General features: G+C 40.3%; 1 protein-coding gene across 1 annotated transcript in view; it reads right to left on the bottom strand.

Moving 5' to 3' along the window:
* The window catches only part of Prkar2a (protein kinase cAMP-dependent type II regulatory subunit alpha), a 91,361-nt gene that overhangs the window by 54,515 nt on the left and 24,764 nt on the right, over positions 1–12,082 (bottom strand). Inside the window, exon 2 of the mRNA XM_008853227.2 lies at positions 7,636–7,671. Coding sequence (XP_008851449.1) covers positions 7,636–7,671 — 36 coding nt within the window. The remainder of the gene's footprint in view (positions 1–7,635; positions 7,672–12,082) is intronic.

The following is a 12,082-nucleotide window of genomic DNA, read 5'->3' as shown; positions in this document are numbered from 1 at the left end:
AGGATAAAGGGAACTCTAAAACTAAATATAGGCTCGGAGTGGTGATGCACTCAGGAGGCAGAGAGGCAAGTGGATCTCCGAGTTTGAGAACAGCCTGATCTACATAGTGAATTCCAGGCCAGTCAGGGTGACAAAGGGAGAGGGAGACATTGTCCCAAAACAAAAACAAAAAAATACCCCAAACTTGGGGCTGGAGAGATGGCTCAGCGGTTAAGAACACTGGTTGTTCTTGTAGAAGAGTGGGTTCAAATCTCAGCACCCACATGGCAGCTTACAACTGTCTGTAACTCCAGTTCCAGGGGATCCAATGGCCTCTTCTGTCCTCCGTGGACATTCCATGACACAGGTGCACTTACCTACATGCAGGCATAACACTCATACACATAAAAAGAGATGGCTCAGCAGTTAAGAACACTGGCTGTTCTTGCAGAAGACCTGGGTTCGAATCCCAGCACCCACATGGTAGCTAACAACTTTCCGTAACTCCAGTCCCAGGGGATCCAACAGCCTCTTCTGATCTCTGTGGGCATTGCACAACATGGGTGCACTTACCTACGCATACACATAAAATAAAAATATTAAAAAAAATACCCCAAACTAAATACAAAGTGAAACAAACGAATCACATATCAACCTGGTAACAATCATAGAGAAAGAATTGTTTTAACTTCTAAATATAATCTATCAACCCTCCTTGGGCTATATTCCAACAGCAAAAAAAGAATTGCAAAACTCCTTTGAGTTTACTGCTAAAGTGAGTAAACAAATACATTTTTACTAGAAAGATGGACTGAAAGAAGGCCTTAAATTTGAAATAAGTATAAAATACTACTTTTAAACCTTGCCCGTTCATGTTACTGGCAAATATAAAATGAATTATCTAGTGAACTAAAAAAAAAAGTTATTACATTTGTTTTGGAGGGGTACATGTCAAGGCACATGGATGGAGGTAAGAGGACAACTTGTGGAAGTCAGTTCTCTCCTTCCACCATATGAATGCCAAAGATCAAGCACCTTTACCCACTAAGCCACCTTGCTAGCCCATGTAGTAGGGGAAAAAAAAAATTCTCTTTTTTTTTTTTTTTGGTCAGGAGTCAGGGTCTCCCCATAGGCCCATCTGGCCTGGAACTTGCTGTATAGACCAGGGTGCACTTGAACTAGAGCATTTTTTTTTAATGGATTTTGTATTCACTAACAAAATGTTTTGTCAAGAATGATCTGCATGCTCCAGGATGTTCCCAGTGTGGTGCTGTACACCTTTAGTCCTAGCACTCGGGAGAGAGAGGCATAGGCATACAGGTCTCTGTAAGTTTAAGGCCAGCCTGCTCTATACAGAGAATTCCAGGCAAGTCAAGGCGACATACTAAAGCTCAGTCATACTAAAGCTCATTAAGGAGCTTTAGTCATACTAAAGCTCATTAAGGAATGATTAAGATATGGTCATTGATGTTGCTTATGATGTAGTAATCCTATTCCCTCTCTACAATACAGCCCTTTCCAGTTGGGGAAAGTTTCCTTTTAGTAAGTCCCCACTTATCTGAAATGGCTGTGTGACCAAAAGTGATTTACTGCCATTTCCATCCTTCTGTATAATGGACCTAACTCTCTCCCTCTGAAGGCAGTCATTAAGCACTCAAGTAAACAAATGCCTGCCACACAGTAAAAAAAAACAGTAAATGAGAATTCTCTGAAATATTATTTCTGTTCTATTTGTTCTGGTTTTCAGGAATTCTAATTTTTAAATATTTTATTTATTACCTCTTTATTTTATGTGTATGAGCCTGCATGTGTATGAGCACCCATGTCATGCAATGCCCAAGGAGGTCAGAAGAGGACGTCAGATCCCCTGCAAACGAGTTACAGACAGCTGCTATGTGGGTGCTGGGAACTGAACCCTGGTCCTCTGCAAGAGCAGTCAGGGCTCTTAATTCCTGAGCCATCTCTCCACCCCCCTCTATATTTATTTTTGGTTCTATTCTTTATCAAGTCTTTTAACTGCTGTTCTTTTCTCGATGCTATCCTCAATCACAGTTTTGCTCTTAACTTTGCTTGGATTAAAGGTGTATTCCACCACACCCAGCTTCCACCTTGTTTTTTGAGACAAGGTCTCTCACTGACCTAGAGCTTACCAACCTGGAGCTCACCAAGTAGGCTAGTCTGACCAGCCAGCAAGCCCTAGGAATCTGCCTAGCTCTCAGTGCTGGGATTACAAGTGCACACAACCACACACAGCATAAATTCTGGGGATCAAACTCAGGGCCTCATGCTTTTTACTTATGCTATCTCTCCTGCCCTATTTACTTACTTTTAAAATGTTGGGGATGGAACCAAGAGGCCTTAAAGCCAAGTGCTTTAGCACTGAGTTCCATGCCCAGCCCCTTGACTAGATACCCGATATAAGTGGAATCATGCAGTATTTGTCTTTCTGTCACTGATTTATTTCACTTAGCATAATGTCCTTTTCCTTCCTTCTGTTTTTATGGGGTTTGTTGTTGTTTGGGGGGGGAATCTTTTTGAGACAAGGTCTCCCTGTAGCCCCAGTTGGCCTGGATTTGCTAACTCACAGAGATCCCCCTACTTCTACCTCCCAAGTGCTGGGATTAAAGGCGTGTGCCACCACACCCAGCTGTTGTTTTAAGACAGGGTCTCATACAGCCCAGACCAGCCTTGAACTCCTGATCCTCCTACCTCTACCTCTCAAATGTTAAGCTTATAAGCATGTACCAAAATGCCACTGGGCTTTTCCCTTTTCTTTAGAACTCTATACTCATCTCCCTCTGCACTCTTCCCAAGTGACCTATCTAATCTACTTCCTCCTGATCCCGAGTCTCAACTTACTTCCTGCTTTGCATAGGGGAGGGAAGATGTAACCTAGAACCTCAAACATGCTAAGCAAGTCTTCTACCACTGACCTATATTCCCACCCACCCCCTTTTTTTTTGTTTCTCATTCTTTTTTTTTTTTTGATTTGGTACTGGGGATTCAACTCAGGGCCTCATACATGCTAAGCATATACCTTATAAATGAGCTATACTTCCAGACCTAAAAGTATTTTAAGTATACAATTTAACTGTTGTCAAAATTGTTCTGTACATCAGGAAGCTTGTCTCAGTGCACAAGTTGCCTAGAGAAGTCTGTTCGAGTCCCCACAAAGCCTCAAGAGTCACAGTTTATGTCCTAAGATTCTCAACATCTATTGAAAGTGAAGATTAAAGCTTGTATGTAGCACAGCCCCCATTTAAGGAAATTGTGCTGTAGTTCTCCAACAGATAACAACTATCAGTAATGTGATATTATACAAAATGACAACAGATTATCCATAAATTGGGTATCTTGGACAGATATTTATTTCTTCACATTTCTGTAGGCTGGAAGTCCAAGATAAGGGTCCTAGCAACAGGCAGATCTCATTTCTCCTGAGGCCTCTTCCTTGCTTGTAGACAGTTTGCCTTTCCATTGTGTCCTTCTATGTTCTGTTTGCAGTGTATGTGCACTTTTGGTGTCTCTACCTTGTGTGTGTGGGGTGGGGGGTATGTGTATACATTACATTTATGTATGTATGTGCATGTTTTCAGTGTGCATATTCTATTTTTTTGTCTTTTTGAGACAGGGTCTTCCTATAGCCCCAGCTGGCCTGAACTCACAGAGATCCACCTGCCTCTGCCTCCCAAGTGCTGGGATTAAAGGCATGTGCCACCATACTCGGCAATGCTGGTTAGCTTTATCAATCACCACCTTATTTTTTTATTTTTGAGACTGGGTCTCTCACTGAACCTGGAGCTCACTGATTCAGCAAGGCTAGTTGGCCAGCAATCTCCAAGAATCACCTGTCTTCAGCCTTCCTAACATTGGGATTACAGATGTCTGCTGCCACACTTAAGCTTTTATGGAGTGCCAGAAATCCATCCAAACTCAGGTTCTCAGGCTTGATGTGCAAGCATGTTACCAACTTCCCAGCTCTCTTCCTTTTTTTTTCTTTTTTTAAATATTTTATTATCTTTATTTTATGTGTATGAGTGTATTGCCTGCACGTATGTGAGTGTACCCATGTCGTCCAATGCCTCGGAGGTCAGAAGAGGGCATCAGATTCCCCTGGAACCAGAGTCAATGACAGTTCGGAGCTGCCATGCAGGTGCTGGGAATCGAACCCCGGTCTTCTGTAAGAGCAGTCAGTGCTCTTAACCACTGGGCCATCCCTCCAGCCCTTCCATTTCTTTTTATGAAAATTATTTATGGGGGGCTGGCTCAGCAGTTAAGAACACTGGTTGTTCTTGCAGAAGACCTGGATTCGAATCCCAGCACATGGCAGCTAACAACTGTCATTAACTCCAGTCCCAGGGGATCCAACAACTTCTTCTGACCTCCGCGGGCATTACATGACATGGGTGCACTTACGTACATGCAGGCAATACATGCATTCACATAAAATAAAAATAAGATTTTTAAAAATTATTTTATGGGACTGGAGAGATTCCAGGGGAATCCAATCCAAAGCCATCTTCTGATCTCCGTGGGCAATGCACGGCACGTGTGCACTCACGTACATGCAGGCAGTGCACTCATACACATAAAAATAAAAATAAATAAAATAAAAAATTATTATTTTATTCATTTATTTTTATGTGTATGAATATAGTGCCTGCATGTATGGAAGTGCACCCGAGTTGTACAATGCCCACGGAGGTCAGAAGAGGGCCTTGGATCCCCTGGAACTAGAGTTATGAACAGCTGTTAGCTGCCATGTGGGTGCTGGGAATCGAACTCGGGTCCTCTGCAAGAGCAGCCAGTACTTAACCACTGAGCCATCTCTCCAGCCCCTCTCTTCCTTATAAAGACATCAGTCCTATTGCATTATTGCTGCAAATTATCTTTATTATGCGTATGAGTGTCTTGCCTGCATGTATGTAAGTACGCCCATGCATGTAATGCCTGTGGAAGCCAGAAGAGAGCACCCTGGAACTAGAGTTACAGCTGGTTATTAGCTACCATGTGGGTGCTAGGAATCAAACCCAGGTCCTTTTTAAGAGCAGCCAGTGCTCTTAACTGATGAATCATCTGTCCAGGACTTAGGGCTCAATTCTTATGACTTTAGCCCTAATAGCTTCTTTAAAAGGCCTATTTTCAAATACAATCGTATTGGGATGACTTCAACATATTAATTTGGTGTGGAGGCATAATTTAATCCATACCACTGTATTGCTAAATTACTTTATTAGTAATATATCAGCTTAAGATAACTATGGGAGTAAAAAGATAACAGCATACTATTTTAGTACATTGTAAGCACATAAGCCTTGTAAGGCAGTGTTTTTAAGTGAAGAACATCATCACTTAAAAATTAGTGCTACATGGCTGGGCGTGGTGGCACACGCCTTTAATCCCAGCACTCGGGAGGCAGAGGCAGGCGGATCTCTGTGATTTCAAGGCCAGCCTAGTCTACAATAGTGAGTTCCCGGTCAGCTGGGACTACAGGGAGGCCCTGTCTCAAAAAGACAAAAAAAAAAAAAAAAAAAAAAAAAAAAAAAAAAAAAAAAAAAAAAGTAATACAGTACCATATTCCCACTGACTAGTAACTATCACAATCATTACCAAAATCATTACCACTCAGAGACATGATATGATGCCAACATGCAGATTTCTGATTAATGTGCTTTGAAGCTTCAATGTATATATTTAATAAATGAAAGTCTTTTTATCATTGATATTTTGAAATCAATAGACTCATACTAACATTTCAAAGACAGTTAACATTAATTTAGAACTGTATCAAAAAAGCAGCATTTAGGCCAGGTGTGGTAGTGCATACTTACAATTCCAGTACCTGGAAAGCTGAAGGCAGGAGGATTGTCATGAGTTGGAAGACAGGGTAGGCTACACAGCAAGATCCTGTCTCAAAACCAAAAGAAAACAGTGCTTAAACAACCATCCCTAACTCCAGTTCCAGGGGATCCAATGCCCTCTTCTAAGCTCCTCAAGCCCTGCATGACACGGGCGCACTTACCTACATACAGGCAATACACTCATACACATAATAAAAATAAAATACAAAAAAAAGAATTAATGAATCATCTTCAATATATTTATCACTTGATGCTATTATTCTTGTAGAATACAGAACTTGAAGGCACTTCTTTTTAATTCCAGTGCTTATAACAAGAAAGGACAGCAGCTAAGAAGGTATCGGCATATGTTTAACAAAATGCTGACTGAGGTCTGAGCTTGAATTTATCTACTCACATTCTGTTTCAGCACCCCTGGCCCTTGAACTCTTCAGTGGTAAGAGAGGATGATAATATCAGAACCATGTAAAGAGTAAAACATGATCTCATAAGGCTATTAAGATAGTTCAGATACAGGGCTGGAGATACAGTCTAGCATGTTTGAGGCCCTGGGTTTAATTCCCAGTCATAAACTGGGTATGGTGGTGCATGTCCATAAACCTAGTACTCAGGAGGTAGAAGCAGGAGAATCAGAAATTTAAGGTCATCCTAGCTTCTTTTTTTTAATTTTTAAAAATTTATTTATTATTTTTATTTTATGTGTATGCGTGTATTGCCTGCAGGTAGGTAAGTGCACCCATGTCATGCAATGCCTCGGAGGTCAGAAGAGGGCTTCAGATTCCCCTGGAACTGGAGTTAAGGACAGTTTGTAGCCGCCATGTGGATGCTGGGATTAGGACCTGGGTCTTCTGCAAAAACAGCCAGTGTTCTTAACTGCTGAGCCATTTCTCCAGCTCCTTTTTTCAGTTTTTTTAAAAAAAATACTTTATTATTTTTATGTGTATTAGTGTATTGCCTGTATGTATGTGAGTGTATCTGTGTCATGCAATGCCACAGAGGTCAGAAGAGGGCTTCCGATTCCTCTGAACTGGAGTTAAGGATGGTTCGTAGCCGCCATGTGGGTGCTGGAAATCGAACCTGGGTCCTCTGCAAGAGCAGTCAGTGCTCTTAACCATTGAGCCATCTCTCCAGGCCCCATCCTAGTTTCATAGTGAGTTCAAAGCCAGTCTGGGCTACATGAGACTCTGTCTCTAGACAGACATATAGAGACACCACGTCCAGCACACTATCTCTATTTTTTTAAGATTTTATTTTTAATTTTGTGTGTATCTGTGTGTATGTGTAGATGAGTGCAGGTGCTCATAGAGGCCAGAAGCATCCAGATCCCCTGGAGCTGGCGTTTCAGGTGGTTGTGAGCCACCCAAACATGGGTCCTCTGCAAGAGTATTACATGCACTTAACCACTGAGCCACTTCTCCACTTCCTGTACACTATGTCTAAAGAGAGAAAAAAAAAAAGTCAAGGCAACATACAGTCTCTGAGCAACGAATGCCACTTTCAGCATTGTAACTGAGGAGATAATTCAAAAAGTCATATGAGAAAAGTTAATGGCAGCATAATTTAGGATATTAAAAATAGTAATATAAGCTGAGTATGGTGGCGCACGCCTTTAATCCCAGCACTCGGGAGGCAGAGGCAGGTGGATCTCTGTGAGTTCAAGGCCAGCCTGGTCTACATAGTGAGTTCCAGGACAGCCGGGGCTACAGGGAGACCCTGTCTCAAAAAGACCCCCCCCCCAAAAATCTGTATTTTAAAATAGAATTTTTAGTAGTATGCCATAAAAGAGAATACATACCTGATACTCGTCTAGTAAATCTGCCAGGAGCTGGAACTGAAACAAAAAACAAAAAAAGCAATATTTAATCATTATTATGTTACATACCCCCATTTTTATCCTTTCTTTTACAAAAACCTCTGATAACAGAACTAAGCACCTCAAAATCCAGTAGTAGGTCAGTTCATACTTGTGCGGGATAGCTTTAGTTGTCAAATTGACACACCTGGGTAGAGGAAGGCTCAATTGGGGAATTGCCTCCTTTGGGCTGGCCTGTGGCCATGTCTGTGGGATATTTTCTGGATTGTTGAGTGATGTGGGAAGGCCCAGCACTCTGTAGGCAGTGCCACCCCTGGGCAGGTTGTTCTGTATTGTATAAGAAAGCAGGCTGAGACCAGGCGGTAGAACATGCCATTGATCCCAGCACTTAGGAGGCAGAGGCAGGTGGATCTCTGTGAGTTCAAGGCCAGCCTGGTCTACATAGCGAGTTCCAGGCCAGCCGGGGATACAGGGAGATCCTATCTCACAGAGACCAAAAAAAAAAAAAAGACACTATAGAAAGGATTTCTCTGGGATAAAAAAAAAAGCTCCCTATAACTTCAATGTACTTAAGGTGGTAATTGTACTTCTGTTACATCCATGTTCTGTCCACTTTGTATCAATCCAAATGAAGTCTTCAAATTTACTAGTAATATGAAGTAGTGAAACTTGATATTCTTTTAAAAATAATCTCTAGGGGCTGAAGAGATGGCTCAGAAGAGCACTAGTTACTCTTGTAGAGGACCCAGGTTCAATTCTCAGCACCCACATGGCAGCTAACAACATCCATAACTCCAGTTCCAGGGTATCTGACCCTCTCTCTTCTGACCTGTTGGCACTACATAACATGGGTACACTTACACCATGCAGGCAACACGCTCATACACATAAAATAAAAATAATAAAAAATAAAATAAAACAATCTCTAGCCAGGCATGGTGGCACATGACTTTAATCCTAGCATTTGGGAGGCAGAGGCAAATGAATCACTGTGAGCTACAAGCCAGCCCAAGGAGGTCATAAGAAGGTGTTGAATATCCTGGAAGTGGAGTTATGGATGATTGTTAGCTGCCACTTGGATGCTGGGAACTGAACCTGGGAACTCTGTAAGAGCAGTCAGTACTCTTACCCAATGAGCCATCTAACCAGCCCTTGTAGAAACTTTGTGTTTGTTTGTTTGTTTGTTTAAAGACAGGGACTCCCTATAACCCTAGCTGGCCTAGAACTTTCTATGTAGGCCAAGCTGGCCTTGATCTCACAGAAATCTACCTGCCTCTGCCTTCTGAGTGCTGGGATTAAAGGTATGTGCTACCTCACCCAGCTAGAAACTTTTAAAAATATGTGTATGAACATTTTTGTGTATGTGTGCACATGTGTACATATGGAGGCCATAAGCCAATATTTGGCCTCTTTCTCAATAACTCTCCATCTTTTTGTTGTTGTTGTTGTTATTTTTGAGACTGTCTCCCTGTAGCCCCAGCTGGCCTGGAACTCGTTATGTAGAACAGGCTGGCCTTGAATTTACAGAGATCTGCCTGTCTGCCTCCCAAGTGCTGGGATTACAGGTATGTGCTACCATGCAAGGCCACCACCTTATTTTTTCAGGTAGAGTTTCTCACTAAACCTAGAGCTCACTGGATTTGGCTAAACTGACTGGAAAGCAAGTCCTAGAGATCTTCCTGTCTCCTCTTCCCCAGCACTGGGATTATAGTTAGGTGTTCTGCATCCTGCTTTTTACATGGGTACTGGGGATCCAAATTCATGTTTCTAAAGCAAGCACTTTACTGTCTAAGCCATCTCTTTACTTCCCTAAAGATTTTAATAATTATTTTCATAGGACCTGGGCCTGGCCCAGACTGAGCTGATGTACTTGGTCTCATAAGCCATGATTGAGAACTTTAGTGCACAATACATGTCCCTGCACTTCAGGATAGAAAACATCTGGGCTAGCACTCTATTTGTTTCATTTCCAATTGCTTTGATAAAATATCCCAACAAAGGCAACTTTATAGCTTACAATTCCAGGTTATAGCCCACCATTGATGGGAAATCAAGGCAGGAACTTGAAGCTATTTCCTCTTGCTTTCCCTACAAGTCCTATCTCTTCCTACTTGAGGAAGTCTTTTTTCTCCTTGCGAGTATGAGAGGTAGTAAGTCAGTACTGCTATGGAAGCAGATTTCAGGAAAAAGATTACCACTAAACACATTGTAATATTTAATCTGCACCTTTCTGTCCATTTTTTTCTGTCTTTTTTTTTTTTTTAAGGCGTAATCTGTCCTCTCTCGAGGATCGCTAGTATTCACATGCAAGGGCATTTATTTTAATATATCTAATCCTATGGGCAGCTACCTCTTAGGCACGCAGTCTTGGATATATTTTCCAAATGAGGAAACTGAAGGATATAGCAAAATAAAGGAATGAACTCAAGTCTGCCTGAATTCAAAACCAAAGTTTCTTCCACTCTCCTACTGCTACACTTTGCATTTCATTTGAAAAAAAAAATTTTTAAACCAACAAAAAGGAGAATCTGCTAATTTAAAATGTTCTGGGTTGATCTGATTTATGAAAAGTATATGTATTGTAAATATTTAGGTAAATCTCCAATAGTAATATTTTAGTATTCCTCCTTCATAAATAATAAGACAAAATACTTGAACTTTGGCAGAAAAAGTCACAGATCCACAGCTATTGTTACTTAATTTGTAGTTTTTTATTTTTTACTTGTGTCATTTTTTTACTTTTTTTGTTAATTATTTATTTAATAACCACATACTTAGAAGAAGCATTTCATTACAACAGCATTGATATATTTAATAACAATTTTCTGAGCTTAGATGCATCTTTTTCAGAATTGGCTGTAAATTTTTAGGTTTACAATTGAATTATTACAGTTATACAATATGGTACTCAGTATAATCCCTACAAGACATAAAGTTAAATGAAGTTTTAACCTTTAAAAAAGATCTCCATTTCATTATTAAAATAGTTTCATACAGAAAAATTCATTTTCAATGCAATAGACATTAAGATTTTTGCACATGTGTTTCTTCTACTCTCTATATATCTGATTATTACTAGTGATAGTCAGTTATTTTCTGAGCTCCTTGGCATCTGAGCATGGATATAAAGTCATCAGGAAGATTTCAATGGTAATATTTTTCACATCTACTAATTATTTTTTTTTAATTTTTAATAACTACATGATTAGAAGAAGCATTTCACTACAGATTTAATATATTCAGTAACACACTCCCAGAGCAACAGTACATATCTTTCACAAGTGGATGCAAGTTTCTAGGTTCACAGTTGAGTTAATACAGTTATACAATATTGAACTCAGTATAAGCCCTGTAAGACATAAAATTGAATGAGTTTTTTAACCTTTAAAAAAGATCTCCATTTCATTTTAGAATATATTGTTCCTTGCAGAAAGACTCATTGTTTTTGCTACTAACACTGAGATGTTGGCGCATGCCATCTCTAATCTGTATGTATCTGATTATTACTAGTCATAATCAGTTGCACTTGGATCCATGGCACCTGTGTATGTCTATGAAGTCTGTGTTACTTCACTTAGTATAACAGTTTCTAGTTCCATCCATTTACTAGCAAATTTCATGATTTCATCTTTCTTTACTGCTGAGTAAAACTCCATCGTATAAATGAACCACATTTTCATTATCCACTCATCAATTGAGGGACACCTAGGTTGCTTCCATCTCTTAGCTATTGTGAAAAGAGCAGCAACAAACATGGATGTACAAGTGTCTCTGCAATAGGATGAGTTCTTTGGGCATATGCCAAGGAGTGGCATAACTGGGTCAAATGGTAGGTTCATTTATAGTTTTTTAAGAGTTCTCCACACTGCTTTCTGTAGGGGTTGAACAAGTTTGCAGTCCCACCAGCAGTGCCTGAGTGTTCCTCTTTCCCCACATCCTCTCCAACTTTTGGTATCATTTGTACTCTTGATCTTAGCCAGTCTGACTGGGGTAAGGTGAAATCTTAAAGTGGTTTTAATTTGCATTTCCCTAATTATTAGTGATGTTGAACATCTTTTAAGATGCTTCATAGCCATCTTTACTTCTTCTTTTGAGAACTCTCTATTCAGCTCCTTAGCCCATCTTTTAATTGGGTTACTAGAGTCTTGATTCTGTTTTTTGAGTTCGTTATATAGTCTGGATATTAAACCTCTGTCAGATGTGTTGCTGGTGAAGATTTTCTCCCATTCTGTGGGTTTTCTGTTAGCTTCCCTGGTTGCCTCCTTTGATGTACAGAAGCTTTTTAGTTTAATGAGGTCCCATTTGCTAATTCTTGCCCTTGTTTCCTGAGCAATTAATGCCTGGTTTAGAAAATCCTTTCCTATACCTATATTTTGGAGGTTTTCCCACTGTTTTCTTCTAACAGTTTCAGAGTTTCAAGCTTTACAAC

Source organism: Nannospalax galili, unplaced genomic scaffold (assembly GCF_000622305.1).
Source record: "Nannospalax galili isolate Female #2095 unplaced genomic scaffold, S.galili_v1.0 scaffold786, whole genome shotgun sequence".
NCBI lineage: Eukaryota > Metazoa > Chordata > Mammalia > Rodentia > Spalacidae > Nannospalax > Nannospalax galili.
This window is presented reverse-complemented; position numbering and strand designations above follow the sequence as displayed.